Genomic DNA, 23,004 nt, shown 5'->3' with positions numbered 1-23,004 from the left:
CCACAGAAGTCACAGTTGTCCCACTAGATGGAGAAATCTGTAGTAATCTGGGGTCTATAAAAGGTGTAAAGGAGGAGGAAGATTTGTGTTTCTGGAGTGTGTTACTAGCGGACTGAGTCTGCAATGTAAATTTCAACTTTATTAATATTAATGACAATAAAAAGCAAGGACAACAACAACCAACAATTATAAAGTCACTACAGAGCCTCCCCAAGCTTTTACACTTCCTTTACAGTTACATAATGCACTGCAGGCACCACAACTGAACATGTACACGCTGCACATGTTACAGCAAAATGCAAGTAGCTAAGTCCTCATCTCTGTCACCTCAGCTGCTAGCAAAGATTTTCTGAGTGGCCCCTACGATCAGGCACAAAGTGAGGGAATGCTTCCTTTTGAAAAATCTGCTGAAATATATGTCCACTACCTTATCTTAAAGCTCTCCACTATACTCAACTTCAGTATTTATGAAGAATTTCCTAAAATGAGCTACTTATGAAATAAGTTCTGAAATTTGATCTCTTGACTTGTGCAACAAAATCAGAACCATATGCAATCAAGCATTCATTTCTGTGATGGTTTATGTTTCACTGTCCATTGCTATTTGCTCTCCCTATTTTGTTTAACCTGAGCCTCTTGCCAGAAAGCTCCAGCAGGTTCTTCCACCTTTATTTGACAAAGCAAAATATTAAACCTGTATCGAACAAAGGGGCTCATTAGTGTGGAAGGTGTAGCAAACGGTGATATGGAGCTATGAACATGTAGTGAATAAAATCACTGGTGCTTCCTGAGTTATATGGTCTAAACATGAAAAAAAAAAAACCAAAAACATAAAGAAAGGAAGAAGACAAGTGAAACAATGAACTGTTAAAAGTGGAAATGGAACAACTTAAAGACTCTTGTCAGTTTAGTATTAAAGTGACAACATTGCACACTGAAGCAGAATGGGACAAGTAAAAATATATATGTATTATATACGTAAAGGGTGTGCATGTGGGTGAGTTATACCAAGCAGTACCGGTTTTTTTGCTCAGTCTTATGCAAATATAGTTAGAGACTTCATCATCAACAACTAATCTTCAATCTCTGATCCTTCCAAGCCTCTACTCTGCACAAAAAAATAGCAATGGGTCTTATGAGCACATCACTCCCCTGCACAGCTAAATACCAAGAGGCTCCTTCACCACCAGCCACTGCCACTGCCTCCGCCTACCAGGCTGAGTTAACCAAACCCTGCTCATTTATTGCTCAGATCAAAGGAAGGGACAAGCATATCTGTGGATCTATTGCCTGATCTCTGTAACCTACAAGAGTGTGCTTTTACATAGATCAAAGACAGATGAAGCATAACTGAAAATGAAATGTTACACTAATTCAGTTGAATTTCCAGGAGGAAACCCTCCCACCCACCCTCCTGTTACGGGGTTCAGAAGCATTTTTGAATCCATTGTAAAAATGTGCATTGCCAAGGGCCCACCCAACTCACTGCAATCCATTCCTCCCATCGCAGCACTTCTATACCTACAGGGTAGGATGGCTCTAGACTGAGAAGCAGCTGATTCTCTCCACAAGTTTCCTTCCCCTTTGCCACCCTTGTTTTGCACAGAGGTTCTCCCTGAACGTTCGGCCAGCCAGTGGGAGCAGAGCAGCCACGCTGGGATCCTGACTGACTGCTGGAGGTATTAAGGGGGGAACGGTGCTCTGTTCACATGCGTGCATCTCCCCTGCTTCGAGGGACCATACGCACATGAATGGCAGGCCTTGTCTAGCAGCGCTTGGCAACTGAAGGAAGGCACTGCTCCTATCAGTGCCCTGGGGTTAGCCCAGGACAGCAGGAGGGAGCTTCCCCAGTAGAAAAGCCTTGGTTCTCCAACAGACACAAGCAGCGCTGGTAGAGGGCACATTTACACAGCTGCATTTCAGAGCATAAACATTTTCTTCATTCATTATTCCAAAGCAATAATACCTAAGGATTTTAAAGCCTCCTGGCTAACACCTGATGTGTTCATCCAAGCCCACGTGGTAAGTTTTAAAAATCCTTCCATGGTGGCTTTCTCTCCCAAAGGGTGAGCTTCTACAAGCAGTTTTATATGTGCACAGTAACTAGCCCAGCCTCTATTGACAAAGGCAAAATTAACTGCTAATTTTTAAGAGGCACACTGCTCACAATTAGCCTTCTCCCAGAATAAAACAGAATTAAAAAATAAAGAATATTGTCTAGAAAATACAGCAGTCAAGTTTAGATTAAAACAAACGCCATGCAATTAATGACTCACTAAGAAGAAGCAAAAATAGTAAACTGGCAAGTTTGGCGTGGGACTGCTCTAGAGTTAAGGGCTTCTTACAGAGAACTGAAATGTGTTATTTTGGGGGTGGGAATAAAGGTGACAGAAAAAAAAGCAGGGGAGATTGGCTGGAGTTCCTTTGCAAACTAGCTACTAGGCAATGCTGCTATAGCCCTACGAAAGCAGCCAGCTGTGGTGTAAGACATACCTCATTAGTAGTTAGCTTGTCCTGGGGTGTCTGTGGGGACATGGTGGGTGTCGGCTGGCTGGAGGATGGGGAAGAGGAGGTGGAGGAAGTGGAGGAGGAATGGCTTTGCTGTAAGAGATCTGGCAAGAGGTGAATGCGACCGGCAAAGCCATTGCTCTCATGATGGCTGGCACGCTTTTTGTCAACTGTACTCTGTAGAGAAAACAGGCACACTTGTCTTGCTCAAGTGCTGCTTAAAGGTCTATATCTCTAACAACCTCTCTCCTCTCCCTCACTCTTTCCTACCTCTTTACATTTAGTTTTTAAATAAGCTGACAATCTATGCCTTGACGTCAGGACTGAAGGGGAAAGTGGGCAGCATTACTTCAATTCTGATAATTCCCACCTTTTCTGGCAGCAGAAGCTTAGTTCGTGTGGTGGACTTACACAGGCAGTTCTAGAAATTAATGTGAAAGGAACTGCGCTGGTAAGTATTCCACCAGAATGCAGACAAGCACATTTTGGGGGGTGAGGGAGGATTTCTTCCTCATCCTATTGTTTTGTTTAAAACTAACTTAAATCCTACAGAAATATGAAAATTGACCATTTGGTGAATGCCTTTACCTAACTATTTAAAACAATAAGCATGAAATCTTAATTTTCAAACCAGAGGGATCAATGGGGAAATTGGCATTCAATTGTGAAATTCAGAAAATGTGATTATTGGAGAAACTCCTATAAGCTAACACACTCATTAACATTAGCTCATTTAAAAGCAGGGAATTGTTATCTTTCACAGGCACACGAATGCAATATTTTCACAATTAAAAGCAACACCACAGCGCTCTAGCTCTGTCCACACTCTCTGCTTCACCATCTTCTTGCTTCTCCATTCCCCCACATGAATTTGTGTGTGTGAGTGTGTGTGCTATCTGGGTGGTCTGTGTGCCCTCAACTACAGAAGAATTTTTTACAGCCCTGTATACTTCCCCTCCAGCCACCCTCCCAGCCCCACTCCTGAGAGTCACATTTGCCTCTATGGTAAAACTAAACTAAACTAAGTTTCTTGTTCCAGGTACCAGCTCCACACACCTGCAGCTTTTCTACCATTCTCTCCCAAAGACTTTGAGGTACTCTACATGGTGCTGCCATGGGTGTCACTGGAAAGCATGCAAAACAGAGGCAAAGGGTGAAGGGCTACTCTCCTCTTTGCATGCATCAAACACCTTGCTCATCTGAAATTCACTAGAGCTGTGCCTTGATAATACGAACAACGAATATAATGTAGAAACAGCATGGGTGAATGAGCGAGTGGGTTAATGAGCACAGAAAAGGTGCAACACTGCACAGAGAAGGAAAAGCAATACCTGTCGGACAATTAAGGTGCCCTCCTTAGAAGGAGTCAAGGCAGGTTCACTCTCCACATCATCATGGACAATCATAGTTTTTACAGACTCTGTTTCACCATTGCTCAAGTTCAGTGTTGACCTATTTGCCAGATAAAAAAATAATCAGGATGAGATAAGAGTATTTGTGTCCTAACTTCCACTCTCCACACCAAGGTACAGTCAAAATTAAATTTGAGATTGTGACCAGAGTGGAATATTTACATAACCTGCCTACAAAAGCTTCTCTCAAAAAAAAAGTTAGAAATTTGTTAAACACTGCTGAAACTACAAATCCAAACAGAGAAGAGGGAAAGGATATAATTTACACGTAGAAGCGCAGTCCAGCCTACTTCACTGTGGGCTCACGGCACTTTCTTGAGGAGCTGCAAAACTGATTTCCCACTTAAAGAAATGACTTAAAGAGACTTATCTGTTAACTTGGTTCCTAAATGCCCAGCTTGATTTTGAAAAGATTTTTGGAATTTGAGTGCACAAGGCTGCTATGCCTTCCTTGTTCATAGGTTGCTGTAAGCTGACAGAACTAACACACAAGCCAAAATGTCCAACATTCTTTTCCTAAGAGGAAAAACAGAAGCAAAACACAAAACTAACACTGCTCGGACATCATCTGGTCCAGAAGTAGATTCATCTGCTCCTTCTTGTTCCATATCATCATCTTCTTCATCTGTCGTCCCTGACTCCTCACTTGAGGACGAATAATCTGTCACTTTATGCGGAGGTCGCACATCTTCTACTGCTCGCAGCTCCTTTGCCAATGCAGTTAAATCCTGATGGGAAAAGAAGGAAAAAACTGTGTTGCAGTCAACAGAGAAGAGTTTGCAAGGCAGTCTCAATGAATTAGTGCCGAAGTTCACTCACTTGTCCACTGCTGTGTTTCCGTGCCAGTACTGTTTCCTTTGATTCAAGTCTAAACTATTTTGAATATGACTTCAGTTTATTCTACTATGTCGTATGAAAGACTTACATAAGCATCCAGATCTACTTTGACTCAATGGTTGACTGCTGCAGTTCATTTTTAACTTTGCAGGTTAATAGCATCCACCACAAGATACTCTTGGCAGCGAGACAGCAGAAGGAGTTTAAGAGTTACTGAGCCACTCAAGGCACAGTGTATTTGGCCAGTTGGACAGAGCTGATCACCTTTAAACCTTTTCACTCATGTCCAGGTTCATGGATCTGCTCTAAGTTCACCTGAGCAGTCAGATTCTTTAGCACTAACTCAGTCACACACAACTGTATAGGACATAAGCAGCTTTTCTGTCAGGAGCTTGGGGTGTGGATAAAACAGGTTTGCAGACAGTGCAAGCTGCTCTTAATTGTGTAGCTATGATTTATTTAGATTAATACGGTTTATGGCAAATACTTCACATACTACACACCAGAAGTGAAGGACCAACCTCTATGTTTCTTTAAACGAGCAGCTCTAACTGAGAGATGTGGGTGCTAGTGCAGAATCATGACAGTAAGTGAAAGAAGTTGTAGGGAAAGCTGGAATTACTGCAAAAACCTCCTGTGAATCCCAGCACACGTAGAACTGCAATTAACCGTAGCAGCAACCAGATGAAGGAAACATCAGAAAATTTTCAGAGGAAATAGCAACATTTTAAGGTCTTACCACTTCTCCCTGCACCATTCAGCACAGCATTGGTACATTCAGGTCAAATGCATTATCATTGGTCCAGTCACAGCAAGGAAAACAAAGATTGAAAGAAAGAGAATGTGAAGATTAGGAAGGAAGCAGATGAGAGAGCAGAAATAAATTCCCAAGGAAGAACAAATTCTATTGTTTAAGGGATGTATAAAGGCAATTACATAGCCAAGAACTTACTGCCAGGCCCACAGGCATACAAACTCCTTCAGCTGAAGCTGAAGTTTGCCCTTGATGACACCATGAATGGAAGTTCACAGTATTTTGGGGGACTACTTAAGTGTGAGGGAGGACAGGATAAAGTAGATGCAACTTACAGCAGGCTTGATAGGTCTGAAGACCTCCTTCTTCTCTTCAGGCTTTTTAGGTGCACTTTCATGACGCTGTGATGGTGAACCCTCTGATTTGGATGATGCTGTATGTTCCAAGAAGAAAAACAGAAACAGGGGTTTCACCAGGAAGGTAAAATATGTTTTCTTATCCCACTTCAGAGAGAAGAAGAGAGGTGAGAAAGCTATCAAGGCAGTGTGTGACAGCAATACATCAGTTTCACTGGTTCATTATTACATTTTCTCTGAAGAACTATACAAAAAATTCTTCCTAAACTCTGATCTCTATAGGTGCAGTTGACCTATAACTGTAAATTGTCGCACAATTGTGAATCAAAGTAGTTACAGATAGCATCTCATTTGCACAAGGAATTGGGTTTGCAGGTGATTGGATCTGCATAATTTGACTGAAGCCACAAGCTGAATAACGTGGATCGGCATCTAATGTGCCTCTATCTGAGATCCATCCCTAGAGGACTGGACCAATTCAACAGACACCAAGGTGAGAGACAACATGCATCATGAGATGTAGGAGTGAATGAATATGGAAAGTGTTTCATTGTTCCCTGATATATTTTTATTGTCTATCTTTCCCAAGCAGGCATGCAAACAAGGGGGGGTTTGAAAACTAAGTTATCTCCAGTACTGTAAGTTCAAAGGCCTTTCCCAGTGATGGCTACAATCCTTCATTACTGAGTGTTACATGGCTCAGTAAGTTTAAAAACCCTATGTTCTGGTAGGGGAGGAAGGACTTACATCTCATCCGGAACCGCTCGCCAGACCCACTCTGAGAGCCAGGGTGGGAACCAGGCTGGGAGCCAGAGTTGCTTGAACCTGAAGAACTGCCACTGCCTGGTCTTGGTACGAGCTTTTCCACCCTTTCCCACAGCAGGCGAGGCTCTATATTGCTGTATCAGAGGAGTGAAAAAAGCCTTGGTCATGCACTTCAGATTTCTGTTTCTAAACTCAAACTTCATTCTTCCTCAGTGTTCTGCTAATAATTGATCTATAAGAACACCTCACACTGAGCTGAGAGTCTTAATGACAGTTCACAACACAAGCAATGGCTCCCTCTGAAACACCTATTATCTCATTTGAGATGGCCCAAAGCAAAATATTTAGGTAGGTATAAGGTTTCATTTTATTAGGAATTCCCTTCCTGTCATTCTTACATATCTAACCCAAAGCAACTGGATCTCTCAGGCTGGATGCAACAGGTTTTAAATTGGCTCAGAAGAGACCTGGCCACCCAAGCAGAAGCCAGAAAGCTGGAAATTCCTGTCCCTCTTGGAATACCCTCACCCCTTTCCAGCAAACAAGTTTTGCTTTGCTGAGATTTAGAAGCAATCCCTTTCTCCTCCCTCCTGACCTCCAATGTTCTATGTTACAGCTTACGGTTGCTTCTGCCTCCCTTCAAGTCTGATTCTGGCTGACAGGTTGGAAAGTTTCTCAGATCTCTTCAGTTTAGATCTTACAAATACTACTGCTGCCAGCAATCCCCACAGTAACTCAAGATGACCTGTTGCTCCAGAAGGCATGATATTCATGAATAGACACATTTTTGCAGTAATATTAAGGATACTTCAAAATTGTTGCAAAAGTCATGGGCAGGCAACTCAAAGAAGGAGAGGCAAGAGGAAATTTAGCCAGTGTTTGTTGGCACATGTGGAATACCAAGGGAAATTAATATTAATCATTACTGACTGGTAATGGTGAAAAACTGAAAACTTTCTTCTTTTCACATCCAGCAGAAATGCCAAAAACTGTCTGAAAAAAATTCTAGCTTCTCATAAACACAGGAAGGCATGGACATAGACAAGCTGACAAACCTCGTGGAGTTTCTTTGACCTGCTTGGTTATTTTGCTGCCCACTGCCCTGCAGTGGAGAATCACGACGGGACAGAACTGGTGATCGGGATGTTGTTCTCACAGGTACCTTGGGAGAAAAAAGTCTGAGTTAAATCCATGACAAGGAGAAAAAGAAGAGGAAGATAACATCTCTCCTGCTACAGAATATATTATGATTTTAACACCACTTAGACTATGTTCAAATTAGCATCAACAACAAAAAGCAGTAAAACAAATACCCACAAAACCAGAAGCCTTAATAGGGATGCTGTTCAGATTTTGAAGGAAACTCAAAAGTTTAATCTTAAATAGTGCTTAATAGCTACCACACAAACACATACACACCTCACTACCTTCCACTACTGAGACATTTAAAAAGAATACAGCACTTTGACTGAAGCAGGGGAGGCACAAAGCAATTTGCTGAAACAGCATGAGAATTAGGAGAATAAGCTTAGGGGAACCAAACAAATGCCCAGGAATGGATCAGCAGAAGGCAAAGACTGGTGGGGTAGCAGGAATATACTTAGAAGAAGCAAATCCCAGTGGATGGAAGGGGCTTATGGGGAGAGGAGGAGGAAATATTGAATGTTTCCTTTTTGTTCAGTTCCGTCTCAATTTCAAATATGTCTATGATTCACAGTTTGGGTTGCTACCAGATGAAGAAGAAAATTAACTCTGAGCAATAACCTCAGGGATATTTTAAATTCTTTCTGGAATACGGTAATGACTTGTTAGCTTTGCATAATCAATTGTCTCTCTCAAATAGCTGCATTCTATAAATATTCGTCAATTTTACACGAAGCTTCAATATTGTACTTCAGGTTCATTACTGTTAGCCCACTGAATGAACACCTACATGATGATCTGCCTTCTAAAATGTTGTTACTGTGGTTATGAGGGCGTGGTCTTCCCAGTGCCCAGCCTATGACATCCTTCAAAAAAAATCATCATCATCAAGAAATAGCATACATCTGTCTTTCTACTCCTTACCCTTGGAGGCACCTCGTCACTGTCTGATCTAGCCCAAGCCTTTTGGGTGGGGTCGGGTACCTCCGACTTAGAGTCAGAACTCTGATTTAGCACTTCACTGCGTGAAGGTGGATATGGGTCCTGGGAACGAAGATGGTGATGAGCAAATTTGGGAGAAGGGTCACTGAAGGAATGGGATCGCGAGACAGGGGAAACATTGTTCTTGAGAGATGCCAGATGGGACCACTGTACCTTACAAGAAAACAAAACATAAAACATTCAATGCGCTCAGAATAACTGGCTGTCCAATTAACACAGAATAAAGGCAGGTGGGGTGGGCAGAGACGAATTGTTATGGCATTAGGTAAGCGTGGGGTGGAATCAATGCACTTAAAAGCAAGGCAAGCGCCCAAAGAACGCAACAGACTGAAAATACAGCACATATGCATTTTTGTGAGATACGCTCTCCACATACACATACACTAGTGCCCAAAAGAAAAGGGGACCTAATATCTGCACCGTGAGCCTGGGGCCAAAGGCCACCCAAGACAGAAGTCATCTTCTGCTCCCCAGTCTTCAGTGGGCTTTGGCCAGGTCTCACAGCAGCACCAATGGCTTGGGAAATTTGAAGTGGTTATCCAATTGAAGAAATGTACAAAATTAAAGAGGGCTATAAAGTGTGCAAACCAACAGACGTTTACGTTATCTAAAAAATTTGGAAACTAGATACAGTTCCAAACTTTTGGAGAATGACCATAACAAAAAAGCCTTTATTCCTTTATAGTGGTTGCAATATATATACAAAAACATAATATGTATTGTATTATTGTATATAGTATACATATGGACAATGCATATTACACATATACCATATATGTACCATATACTGTACATATATACATATTCATAAACAAACTAAACACACACGTACACAAGCACATATTCAATTACAGATACTAAGAAGGCACAGCAGTGACTCCAGAGGTAAAAACCCTTCAGGATTTTCCTTGAAATCCACACTGACCCTCCACTCCAGCCTACTCCCTCCTTGTGCATAAACACATATTTCCAAGTTAATTTCTGAAGCCAAGAAGGAGAAAAGATCATAACTGAGGAACATGCTGCCTTTGCACCTAATAATTAATCAAAACTTCACTTTCAACTTCATTTTCAATAGGTTGGTTGTGTGTATTTCTATATGGTTATTATTTCCTCAATTTTTATACACACAGCTGTTGAAGAGCCTGATTATTCTTAATGTGAGTGGAAGGCCAGACTTTAAAAGTAACTGGCACACAGAGCATGAAAATACAAGTGCAGTACTTTGAAATAATCATAGAGGTTTGAATAAAAGCCAGGAATTAATGAGTCAGAGATGAAGTTCCGTCCTGATTTCTCCCACTCTCTCGTCTGCTCAAATTCTCCTGTCACCCAAAAGAGCTGCAATGCCTAGTCACAATCAGGAACAGGTTTAGCTTGCACTGTCATCAACTGACTTATCTGGGAGAAAGAAATTCTGCATGGAAACAGACAAGCTTAATATAGAACCATACTTTTAATTTAGCATATCTCAATTGCTCCAAACTTATAAATAACCTATAGGTTTTAGACCAGATTATTTTTTAAATTTATACTGTAATTCCTATGAGATATAGCTACCAAGTTCTGGAGGTTTTCATTATCAAACAACAGAATGATGGCAAACACATAGCTCAGTGGTTTCAACCTCTTTTTGATTTTCCAGGGGTGGTAACAGAGCTTTATTTAGCAAGTATAAGCCTACTGACTTTTCTTAGTCATGTTTTGTGGATTTCTTTGAAGCAATGCTTATTCTGTTAAAAACAACATCTGTTTTTTTTTTCCAAAGAGTTTAGAAGACTAAATCAGCTCACTTCTTTCCTGAACATTCTTTTTGATAGCCAATATTTTGCACAGATCAAATTCTGAATTGTAGAAGTGTTTTGCAACTGTGACCAGTATTTAGCCTACCATTGTCCTCTTGAACAGATAACAATAGAATAACAGTTTTCTTTAAAAACAAAACAGAAATCTACCCGTTTATCAAAACAATAAGCAAAAACATACAAAGTCAATCTACTAAATAAGCTATTTTGCATAAGAGTGTTACTCTTTACATAAGACTTTCTATGTGCCAAGATCTGAAAAAATGAAGGAAACATGTTAGGACTTCTTGCACTTCCTTCAGGCTCACCAATATTTTCCTGGGCACTTACTTGGGGCTCCATTGGCCTCTGCAGGGCAGGCTGAGCAGGTTCTGAGTTTCCATTGGAAAAGGACTCTGATCTTGAAGGCACTGGTGGCTCCAACACTTTGCCCATCTGCTTAGACTGTGCTTCAGGGGAGCCTTGATTAGTTTTTCTAAATCTCTCCTCCACCTAAGAAAAAAAAACAAAACAAAACAGGCTGTATCAGGAGTCAATAAAACCAATTGCAGTAGAAATAAGAAGGTGTCTACCCCTCTTCTTTTGCCATAAAGAAACAAAATATAGTTGAGGCTTGGAGGTTTGGCAGGGTTTTCATCCCTGCAGGTTTCACCAGCAATGTAAAACATACAGTGAAGTGCATCAAAATGGCAAGTATGCCAACATGGGAAATACGTACAGCAGTATTACAGAGTTTACAGCAGGCAGTATGCTGTGAAGTTATAGGAAAGACTATCATGGTGCTTCCTTCTGCCTAGACTACTTAGCACTCATCAGCAGACATAGACAGCAAAAGGGATAGGTGAAAACAGAAACAACTTTACAATTTAAAAGTAGCTTTCCCATTGTTATCTCTTATTGTAAGTAGAAATTCCACTAAACTAAAGGGAAGTATGTTATTCAGTTATATGCTTTCCTCTGCGTGTCTCTTCAGCAATGTAAGAAATGATGGCAAGGATATGCTTCTCTATCTGGTAATACTTGAGGCAGTTCAGCTTTAGGTATGAAGCTGTAGGACTACTCAACCTTTCTCTCATCAGATGGTCTTGAAACAACATCAAAAAGCTGCACTCTGACCTCAGACTGCAGAGAACAGCCCCTGCAACTTATTTCTGGTTCTCAGAGACATGTAGAAGTGACTGTATGCTAACCCAGAGTTTTTCGAAGGGAAGTCTCTATCAGAAAGTGCTCAGCCCTCAAAAGAATATCAAGTAACCTTCCCATGCAGAAATGTCACCTCTTTAAAGTCTGTGGCATTGAAAACAAAGAGAGTAGTATGGAGGGAAAGAGACAGATGGAGGCTACAGGCAGAAATGAAATATCCTCCCATTTCCTACAACGAGCCCACTGCTGGAATCACAGCAGTGTGTGCTGTGCTTTGCAGTCAGAGGAGTTGCCACTGAGGAACACTATACTCCCAGCACTTTACCAAGTGTTAAAGAACAAACTGGAAGCTGGGGCTGATTTTCTTTGCTGAGATGCTGCTCATATGGTCAGCTTTCATCCTTGTGCCCAGAGCATGAAACCATTATTGAGGTGTAGCTTCCTAATTGCTCCTTAACAATGTTGGCATGATGAAACTATTTCTATATCTGTGTTGGAAGATAGATGGGAGTCTCCAAGACTCCTTAGCAAGGCTGCTTTACAAACCTAACCTGCCTCTGCTTTCCAAAATTTGAGGACAGTAACAGTTTGCCTGTGGGAGCAACCATACAAGCTTCTGCCAAGTCCACACAAAATACACCATGTCTTGAGAAATACAGCAATAACAAAGACAAGTATCTTCACCATACAATCATTTTCAATATCATGTCAGTCTCACAGGCCAAACTCCTCTTATCAGACTCCTTCTTATGAATAAAAAAAGGAAAAGCCCCAAGCCTTTCTGTCTGAAGGAACGGGCTTTCATGTCTCTAGCTGTAAATGACAGGAGGTTTCCTCCACAAAGAACACAAACGGCACAAGCTGTGTGTCCTTAAAGACTGGCAAGGCATGGGAAAGAGACAGTTCATCCCTGGATAGAAGTAATCCCTGTTGTAGTCATCTGACTGTCTGGACCAGAAAATGCTATTAAGTTTCATTTCTTGCTCTAAGCCTCCTTCTGTTTCCTAGAGCCAATTTTAGAAATCATTTTCCTTATATACTCATTGGAGCTAGAATAAGGAAAAAAAAGCCCAGATCATCATTAGCCTTTGCCAGAATTGGAAAGTTAGCCCACACTGGATTATCATCTTGATGGTCACCGTCTCAGTGGACGAAGACTTTCTCTGGACTGAAGTTTTTGTGAAAGTATGAGGCACAGAATACTTGCTCCAAGTCACTAATTCATGTCAAAAATTACATCAGCTGATGCTTGATTTTAAGACTAACTGGCGTCGCTCTCACTGCCAGACAAAGAGATACTATGGCTATACTTCTATTGCACTTTTTAAAAGAGAATATTACATGGCGATCTCCAAGAAAATCTAACCACTAACACATTTTTGCTTTGCCTTCACTTTATTCCTTCTACCTAGCACAATCATAATAGGAAAAGATTACATTAAAAGAGTCGCAGTTCTGTTAAAGGACTTTGAATCTTTAGGAGTTTTTCTCCTTTTCAACTCTGAAAGGAAAAAGGGAGAGGAAGAATGGAGATGTTTCCCTCCCTCTGGCGGGACAGGAGTGCTGGACTGGCAGTACACTTTCACCAAGGCAGGCCAGGAATGCACACCAGGAAAAGAGGGCGGGTTCTACACCTGCACCACAACATGCTGGACAAGTCTGAACCTTTTCCTGGAGAAATACACATACCAAATATTTCAGCCAAGAACAGATGAGATAGCAGAGTGTGGTTTATGAAGAACTTGGACAATAGTATCTCTCAGAAAACAAGGTTTTGCTCATCAAGTCCCAACAGCAATACTTCAAAGGCAGTGAAATACTAGTGGACATAGGTGGACTGAAAGCTATTCTATGTTTAACAACCACAAAGATTTTTTTTTTGTTCTTGTTCCAAAATGTATTTACCTCATTCCCACACACTGGTGATGAATGCCATTATGAGTTTTGACCAGCACTGCCCAATCTATTGGCTTGCAAGCAGCATAATGTTCAAGAGAAACACAAGAAAAGGACTGCTGAAGAAGCCAAGTACGCATCAAAGAGGTAGCTGCTTGCTTAGCAACGTTAACCATGGACCAGTGAATTCAGGGAACCATTCACTGAAACAAACAGAACTCTGATGATTTCAGATGGACTTGTGAGTGCTTGAAGTTCAAGAAGGCAGCACCACAGAGTGTCATAAAAGCAAGCTGTGAACTCAGCAGGTAATATGTAACACATCAGAAATGAAATCAACTCAATTCAGGTTTGTATTTATCTGAAGCAAGTTTCCAAGAGCACTGGCTAAAGCATCTACAGGTGCTGTGTGCAACCATCCCTCACAGATCTGTGTTTTCCAATTCCCTCCAAATTTCCAGTTCTCAGTACCTGCCAGTAACACAGTCTGACAAATGCACTAGTACTTCCTGTGAAGACATCTGATAAAGTCCAGATGAGATTACCTCCCTGACTGGATGATTCCAGTAGCAGGTATCCCTCAGTTTGCAGCATTTCAGAAATTCTTTCAACCTAAAAACTGTCACTTACAATGACAGCAGAAGTATTCAGAAATATTCCTTGGGTTGGACCAACATTCAAAAACATCCTTCCCCTCAATCACGACACTTTGGTCTCCAACCATACTGCAGCAGAGCTACAACTACCACGATGCCAACAGGTGGGGGATGGGGGAGCAAGAAGCATATTCCTGTCCATGAGCAGGACTTACCTCACGCGCTCTTTCAGCAGGCTCATAGTGGGATTTTGGCTCAGGGGTATGATAGCTTTGTTTATTTCTTTCCTGCTGCTGCTGCTGTTGCTGCTGCTGTTGCTGCTGCTGCTGCTGCTGCTGCCGCCTGTGATCATGCTGCAGTGACAGGAGGTAGGCTTGCTCCTGCTGCAACTGGCGCTGGAGCCGCTCTGCCTGTCGATGCTCCTCCATCTCTCGCCATCTGTATTCCTTTGAGAGAATGTGTGAGTAATTCAAGACATGGCATGGAATATATGGCAGACATGTCCCTATCCATCCCATTAAAAATGCACATTTTTGGTTGCTGTTGCTTTGTTTTTTTTTTATTTATTTCATTGTTAAAGTGTAACCAAAAGCTAAGTTGGATCAATATGACATGCGTCTCATGGAAACAGACGAGCTTAATGTAGAACCACACTTTTAATTTAGGGAAAGTTGAGAGCATACTGCTAAGCTTCATGTGATTGGAGAATTATGTCAAAACTGATTTTTATTAAAAGAAAAAAGAACAAAGTTATTTATACTAGATTCAGTGTAAGTTCATAAAACAATGATTTAGAACAACACTAGGCCATTGTATCCTGGGGTGGATTTACATATCATGTGTGCTTTTGATCTGCAACACAAGCACTCTAGTTCTTCAAGGTCTGTTCAGAAACTCGACCGCCAAACCAGAACTGTTCCACTTTAACATAAAGCCTCCTCTTACAGCCCCGAAAGCAGTGTGACCACACAGCACTTCTCATATGTGCCTGTCAGCCCACGACGCTAGCATAAATGGCCTTTTAATCAAGCTCCTTTGTTGTCATACTGTCAGTGCAGCTGTGCCCGACTGAGGGAAGCCTAGGACTGGCCAGATAAATGGATCCTATAGCTACTGAACAAAACAGATACAGTGCTTTACCAGTAACATGGCCTGCTCCTGGAGCAGCTGCTGCTGTAGAATTTCCAAGTGCCGCTGCTCCTCTTCTAGCTGTCGCCTGATATACTCCTGTCACATAGAAATTACCCAGCAATGAATTTATTCAAAAGGAATGCATCAGAACCCCCTGGGTGGCACACCGCACGCTACTTCCCCAGTTCAGCTTTAACGAGAAATGCACTTCAGGGTGGATTAGTGCCTGCAGAAGAATTTAGGAAGCCCTGTCTCCTGAGCATCATATTTTGGCCCCTTCCATTCCAAAATTTGGACACCTGCAAATGTTGCCGGCATGAGCCAGAGCTCATTTACATATTTTGGAAGTGATTTCAAGAAGCAGCACAATGCACTTGAAGGTTTTGGTAAAGTTAAAACATAGCAAGTCTGACTCAACACAGCCAACACAAAGTCACATGCAAGTTGTATTAAACATTAGTTTGTTGCACTGGTGCGATGAACTGTTAGCAACAGCTAGAGCCAGGCTTAGTATGGGCAGAGCTGGTGCAAGCTCCCCACAAAGGGGCTCTGCCAAATGCAGTTCAGCCCTGCCCTGCCTTCTCCCCTGCCGCCCTCACCAGAAGCTTCTCCTGAGCAGACGCTGCCAGCCTTGCTGAATTATGCGATGAGTTATGACACAAACAAACATCCACCAGGAAACAGATATTAGACCAAACTCGCTCGCTCTTGCGATCTAGCCGTCTGTTCGCCTGCAGCCTTCACAGCTCAAGACGTTTACCTGTAGCTTTGCCTGACCCCCCTACAACAACTCAAAGTCTGAAGCACCAAACCCAAGCTGGTAACATCCTATCATGCAATTAATGGAAGTACGTAACACGTGCATGCGCACACACACACACAAGCACGCGCACACGCACGCAAGCACGCATACGTTTACAGTGTATGCATAAAGAAATTAATGGTTCAGTGATACAGTGATGGGAGCTATAGAAAGTCTTGCAACAGACTTGATGACGTCCACTATATTGTCATTACGCACACTGGCTGAGCCGTCGTTTAGGGGAACAAAAACTCTAAGAGGGGACACGTCTTCTCTCTTTTAAATAAAAAATAATTTGTAGTCGTTTGACCGCATCAATTAACCATTCGTCATTATTGGCACTGTGCGTAATTTGCATTTCAACAGTTTAAAAAGCAGCTGGGGGAATACCCGGTGTCTGCCCAAAAGCAAATTGCTGTGTTGTAATTAAAGATTTTCCATATTTATATTCCCATCAGTTAGTCTTCTCTTCTTTTGACTCAAAAAATCTTTGAAACATATATAAACACAATAAAATTCCCCAGTAACATGATCATCAATGATCTCAATGACTTTATGTAAGAAAAATTAGGTATGTCAGGCCAAAACCAACACTCCTGGAGGTAATAGGAAATTTACAAATCAGCCTCTAGGAGAGTAATTTTGGCTTTTTATTTGAGATCACAGTAATGCAGAGTAATTATTACCTTGATTATCAACCTGATCAGAGTTTTTAAATAATTTTTAGAACATGAAGATTCCATGCATAAATTCGGCAGCTCAATTTCATATGGTTTCAAAGGTTTCTCACCTGTACTTTCAGTGTATTAAGAGCACTCTGACAACTTAAGACATATTTGCTGCCTGAATTGGCATACATTATTATACTTGATTTTAAATAAAGTGAGATTGCATATTTAACTATGTGAATTTTAGAAAGGAAAATCTTCTGCAGCTCAAAGGTTCCACCACAAATTCAGAATATTCAAATCTTATGAAGAACCTCTGACCCATTCTGGGTGCCAGAAGTCGACAGGCAACAGAATGGCCTTTTTCTCAGAGGCCTCTTGATCATGGGCACATCCTACAGGAACCACAGATCCAGCAAGACAAACCTATAAATGGTTTTCAGTCAGTGATGATTTTACTGATTCTGATGGTTTTTAGTCAAGTCCAGTGACATGAGCTGAATTTAGAGTAACTACCATAACAAAAGCTCTTTTTTGAGGGAATATTGAAGCTGCAACAATTTTCCATAAAGCCCTACAATTTGTGTTAATGCCTTTGCTGTCAGAGACAACCAAGATGAAAATGCCAGCATATGGCTGTTACTTGACTGTTTTAGCCTTATTACTTTTTAGAAAATAAAATTAGAATCAAGAAGAAACAAACCCATTACATTTATATCTGTATCATGGACTCACCTGCTCCCTTTCTACCCTCCTCTTTTCCTCCTCTGCTCTTCTTCTCTCTTCCTCTTCCTTACGTCTCCTCTCCATTTCTTCCAGACGTCTTTTTTCTTCCTGTTCCCTCCGCCTTTGCTCACGCTCTTGTTGCCTGCGAGCTTCCCGTTCTCTTCTTTGTTGCTACAAAAAGGGAAAAGAAACCACAAAGTTTTACTTTTGTTGTTATCAAAGAAAGAGGTGGGGTTGTTTTCTGCTTGGAAGAGAGGGATTTACCAGGACTGGCAAGCTCTGCAACTAAGTGACAAAACATTTTATGCAAGTGCTCCATCGGGAAACTAACTTAAACCTAGCACAAAACTACCTCTAAAAGCATCACTTACTCTCCTGGGCTTCTTATATAAAAAGTCACATACTATATTTTTGACATTTGTGGTGTGGAAGCTTACCTCTGCTCATCAAAACAGAGACTCACACTGAAATCTCAATCTCTGAGGAACTGTTGAACTTGAGTATAAAGAAGAGGGACAGTTTTCTGGGCTTCAACACATTACCTAGTTGTTTCCAGCAGGAAATGATCAGCCTCACTGAATCAGCTAAAAGTCAAACGAGAACCAGCTGAGCTTTTGGTAAGCAGCTTCTCTTTCAAAGACTAGCTCATGGTCTGCTAAGAATCTGGTGGTGTTGGGTCAACAATCAAACTCAATCTAATGTACTGCCCAAAACTTTGCCCAACAGAGAATGAAGGCTGACCAACAGCATCTCAGCCCCTCCCAAAACATCAAAAGCACCTATATGCAGAAGACATAAAAGAGCTGAGTTAAGCTTTTATGCTTCCACAGATAAGCTTCCACACATGACCCAAATCCAAACTGGTGCCCGTAAGTCCGCTCAAGTCTAAAAAGAAATTGGAAAACAGCTCTAAAAAGCACGAACCAACTCATTTGCGTCCAGATACAACCACGTATTACATTCAGAGAAGACATTTTAAATGCCCATACAGTCGTGACCAACTCTTTCAGCACTTCTGCAGAAGCATACAGTTTGTCCACCTACCTCAAAATCCCAGGCAGCCTCCCACAACTGCCTGAGTGTCAAAAAGACCCAGCTGTCTCCAGTTCAACTATTTATCTACTTTTTCTTTTATTACAGATTTCTACAATATGCTAAAATGCAGAGAATACATTTGAACAACAAAAAATAAGCATACTCAAATTTAATCCCAAGTCCAGCAGTAAAACTCTAAGCCCATTGGTTATTGCTTTTTACATTCAGATTAATACAATCACTACCTTTTTTGTTGATGCAAAGCTGCCACAGATTTACCAGTTTAGGGCACTCCACACAGTCTTGCAAGAATGCTCTGATTAAGATTTTGGAGAGGTTCATAAATCCATCGTTATGGGTGCATTTTTCACTGAAAGTGCTTTGCTCACTGAATGAGCAAAGGTCAAACTACACTCCTTGGGTTACTTCATGGAATTGGGATGAGCTTCCTCTACTCGCTATGTTACCTTACATGCCTATGAAACAGTTGAAAGTCCAACAGCTTTTTTGCCTTTTGGAATCAACGCTGACACAACTCAGGCATGTTAAGAATTGGTAATAAAAAAAATGGGCTACATTATGATTCTCTTTAACTACATTGGAAAACATACAATTTTCTTGAAGACTACTCTTTAAATATACTTTTCTCTACTATGACCCCTTTCTTCCTTGCCCAAAAGGATGTCCTAAGTTCACTACCACCTCTCTATGCCATGAAGGACAAGTTTCCCTCTCTCCCCGTTCTTCTCAGAAACATAGCTTCTGTGCTCTCCTAACTAAACACATCTACCAGTCTTTCCTCTCTTGTTTAAGGAAGCTCTCTTCAATGAAAATAGATACAGAAATAGTTGGAGTGCTGCAAGGCAGCTGTCAAACACAGTGCACAGGTTTCACTGCTCCCTCTCCTTCACTTCGACGTATACGCTCTTTAAAGGGATTAAACAGGCACTCTTATTTCTGAATATACACATCTGTGTCAAACAATTTCTATATTTAAGTCAATATATTCAAGTGCCTCTTGGCTAATCAAGTCTGACAGGCTCTTTGTTTAAGAAAACTAAGATACGAAGTGCAATAATTCTGTTACCCTGCGGATGTGAGAGACAACACACTGCTGGCTGCTTAATATGCACATTTATCAACTCAAACACTTCTTAAACATATGAAGCCTGCCTGTCTAACAACACTGTGTTGACGTTGTCAAGTGGATATTCTGCAAATCTTGTGATGGCATCATTCTTGTTACAAGGAAAATGGGCAGAGTTTGAATCTTTCAGACAACACAAATTCATTGCTTCTTGAACCAACTAAGGAATAGTCAACAATAAATAAACTGAACTTACTAATATAAAAACAAGTTACAAATTAACTAAGAGACAGATGATTCCCCATAGCATCATGAAAATAATATTGACTGTTACAAGATTTTTAAGCAACTTTTGAACAAGACTGCTAACTTAGCAGCTGAATATTTATTATCCAGCAACTTTTTTTTTTGTTTTAAAGGCAGATTTTCTGCCACTAATGTTCAATTAAGTCAACTCCCCAAAGCACAAACACGTTATTGTCTAGACAACAAAGAGCACGGGGAGATGGCATTTCAGTACATTGCTTCTGCCTTCCCATTAGAAATCCCCTCAACCCATTGCCATGCAGGTGGAAAGCAAGGACCTGGCACCACATGCATATTCACAAATACCCTACACCATCTGTTTATTCTCAGTCCCAACTGTAGGAGAAAAATTCCCCTTCCTTTGAGCACTGCCCTGTAACCTGAGCACTGGAACACTGACTGCTAACAAAGTGGAACTGACTTAATAACCACAGGGAAAGGAAATCCACAGCGACAAGCAACTCTTGGATCCGACTCTACAGTCTGTCAAAAGTAATGGCAAAGGTGGTTGGTTGCAAGTTGTCGTTGACCCATGATGCCTTCAGGAGCAGCCCTTTAGGTGACCTCCTACCATGTTTCTGTTGGCACAAGGTCACCTGACTGCCTCCAGTAATCCTTCCACAGAGATAAAGTCCTGGCCACTGAGTTCCTTTGGCTTGCCCCAAGGAAGGGAAAATCACTAAAATCTGCGGCCTGAGTTAAAAGTAGTATCAATTCTGTTTACAGAACTTGAACTTCTGACTTTAGTAAGTGTGGTTGTAAGATGCTGTAATTTTTATCATATAGTACAGAACAGTCCTGGTGTAAAACACTGTTCTTTTACATACACAATAGGTATCAAGGAAATATCAGGATTAACTGGATGCATATATCTTCTGTAGTTGGATATGGTATTACTGACTTTCTAATCCATATCAGATGAAAATTTTATTTTCAAAAAGGTAATCAATACCCAGAAAGTAAGTACAGAAACTATTTAAAGAAATATCAGAGATGATGAAACAGAATTTTTATAGAACACATGCAATCTCAAACTTCGGCACATCATAAAACACTAGAAACACGGAGAGACATAAATAAGATACAGAAAACGCAGTGTATATACTCAGGCTCTTTAGCTGGCTTTAGGGTGCATTTAGGGTAATCTCATAGCAGTACCCTTCACCTCCACGTTGGAAGACCATGTAGTTGAGTATGATTTACCAGGAGGGGGCAATGCAACTACACATGCAGTTGGTATTTACCAACAGATCTAGGACCCAGTTCATATAATGAAATGCCTAAGGTGGATATAGACCTCCTAATTTAATATTCATAGAATATTATTACACTGCCTTATTCTAATGTAAAAGCTGAGAAATGTATACGTTAATGATTTATTCCATAGAGAATTGGGCAGGCTGGTATCAGCTTAGGAAGAGAATTATTGAGACTGATAGAGGGACTTTTGCTTTGCTCACACAACAGATAAGCCAGATGTAGAACTTCTTATTCAGTACTAGCCCAAAGTGCAGGCAATTCAAATGAATTAGATATGAATAATCTCCTCATATGTAAAAGAAACAAAGCTATGGCAAAAATCACCTGCGGGTATAAGTACATTAGCATCTTAGTTCAAATCAGGAGTGCTCTTTTGAAGTGAATCATCCAATCGTCTCCTCTTACCAGGTTTTGTTTCATATTTTAAAGAGGTCTCACAGTGCCAACCACTCCTTTTGGATGAAATTAAAAGGGCAAATGTGCTCCAACCACAAGCAGGCAGGCAGTCTAGACCTCAACTAATCCAAAGCAATTCCTCTTGTCTTCAAACACTGGTAGTGAAGCCTTTGGGTCCTCAGCACTCTAATTATTGAGCTCCACAAATCTGTTTTTATTGGAGCTATATTCTAACACCCCAAGAACATTCATCTTAGGTCCTCATTACCAGGCATATAATTTCATCTGGTTATCCTGACCTGCAGAGGTCCACATAGAATGCGATTCAGAACAGCTAATTCTGAATTTGTCAAACCAGACTCAGTTTTGCAAAGTATAAATTTCAGTGCCTTTTCATGTGCATCACACTGAGCACTGGTACCTCCATGCTGATGAACAGAAGCATAGACACCTGTTAGAACAGCCTAAATCAACTCAGGTTTCTTGTTTTAACCATCCAAGTACTCATATGTCATATAGCTGATATTTATGCAATGAAGCTTTATGCACATTCTAAAGTGGGGGTGAGGAGGAGGAAGAGCAATCCTCTTCTCAAAATGTTTTGAGTAATTTCCTGCACTTTGACCATGTATGATATCCACCTCCTAATATATAAATTATAAGGTCCATGCAACAATGACTTTTAAAAGTCACCTTCATGCCATTTAAAAAGCAATCTTTTCTTTCACACCGCTGAGAATTACAGTTTTTGGCAGGTATCCTAAGCGCCATTTCTGTTGCAGTCTTAGTCAAAACTGTCTAGGCTCTTTGTCAGCATTGTAAGAACAAGCCCTCGATTTTAATTTAGGAAGAGGGAGACAAGTAACTAGGCCAGAAAGATTATCTAATGCACAGAATTCTTTCCAAAGAATGTCAAACAGGTATACCAAAACATATGCTGTACACAAGCAAAAATTACAAGAAAGCAATGCTTACTAATAATATCCAAAAATTCATATAAACTCAAAGCTTCGATGCCTGATGCAATCATAACTCCCATTACCAAGCTTCTCATAGTTTACCGGCTTCATCAAACAGTGGGTGAGTTAAGGACAAAGTGACAACATTTCAGTATTTTGGCCTTCAATTGTGTCACAATACTGATGTTTATCTAAATATATGTCTACTACCCTTCCCCCATCTTAAAAAGCTTGTTTTGGCAGATGCTTTGTTAAGAATCACTGGGGAACATTCATTTTTCCAAGCGAAGATCCAACAAATTAAGTGAGCTGTTTTTTTTTTTTTTTTTATTAAGTTCTGAAGCCATTTTTAATTCACTTTAAGAACTCCCCCACCATCATCTGTAAAAGGAAACCTTTAGAGCTCATCGCTCATAT

General features: G+C 40.9%; 1 protein-coding gene across 8 annotated transcripts in view; it reads right to left on the bottom strand.

The window, feature by feature from the left end:
• Positions 1-23,004, bottom strand: part of MAP4K4 (mitogen-activated protein kinase kinase kinase kinase 4) — a 151,373-nt gene that overhangs the window by 20,810 nt on the left and 107,559 nt on the right. For 3 of the 8 annotated variants that reach the window (XM_085214236.1, XM_085214244.1, XM_085214253.1), the window contains 12 exons: positions 17,554-17,715; positions 15,358-15,444; positions 14,433-14,663; positions 10,913-11,074; positions 8,700-8,930; positions 7,688-7,794; positions 6,615-6,766; positions 5,847-5,944; positions 4,473-4,648; positions 3,840-3,960; positions 2,494-2,685; positions 1-118 (listed from right to left, as the gene is read on the bottom strand). In XM_085214236.1, coding sequence (XP_085070362.1) covers positions 1-118; positions 2,494-2,685; positions 3,840-3,960; positions 4,473-4,648; positions 5,847-5,944; positions 6,615-6,766; positions 7,688-7,794; positions 8,700-8,930; positions 10,913-11,074; positions 14,433-14,663; positions 15,358-15,444; positions 17,554-17,715 — 1,837 coding nt within the window. The remainder of the gene's footprint in view (positions 119-2,493; positions 2,686-3,839; positions 3,961-4,472; positions 4,649-5,846; positions 5,945-6,614; positions 6,767-7,687; positions 7,795-8,699; positions 8,931-10,912; positions 11,075-14,432; positions 14,664-15,357; positions 15,445-17,553; positions 17,716-23,004) is intronic. The other 5 variants (XM_085214269.1, XM_085214278.1, XM_085214284.1 and 2 more) reach the window with 4 other exon arrangements.

The sequence above is a fragment of the Meleagris gallopavo genome, chromosome 1 (assembly GCF_905368555.1).
Source record: "Meleagris gallopavo chromosome 1, MGAL_WU_HG_1.1, whole genome shotgun sequence".
NCBI lineage: Eukaryota > Metazoa > Chordata > Aves > Galliformes > Phasianidae > Meleagris > Meleagris gallopavo.
Note: the sequence above shows the minus strand (reverse complement) of the source record. Positions and strands in the feature narration are given on the sequence as shown.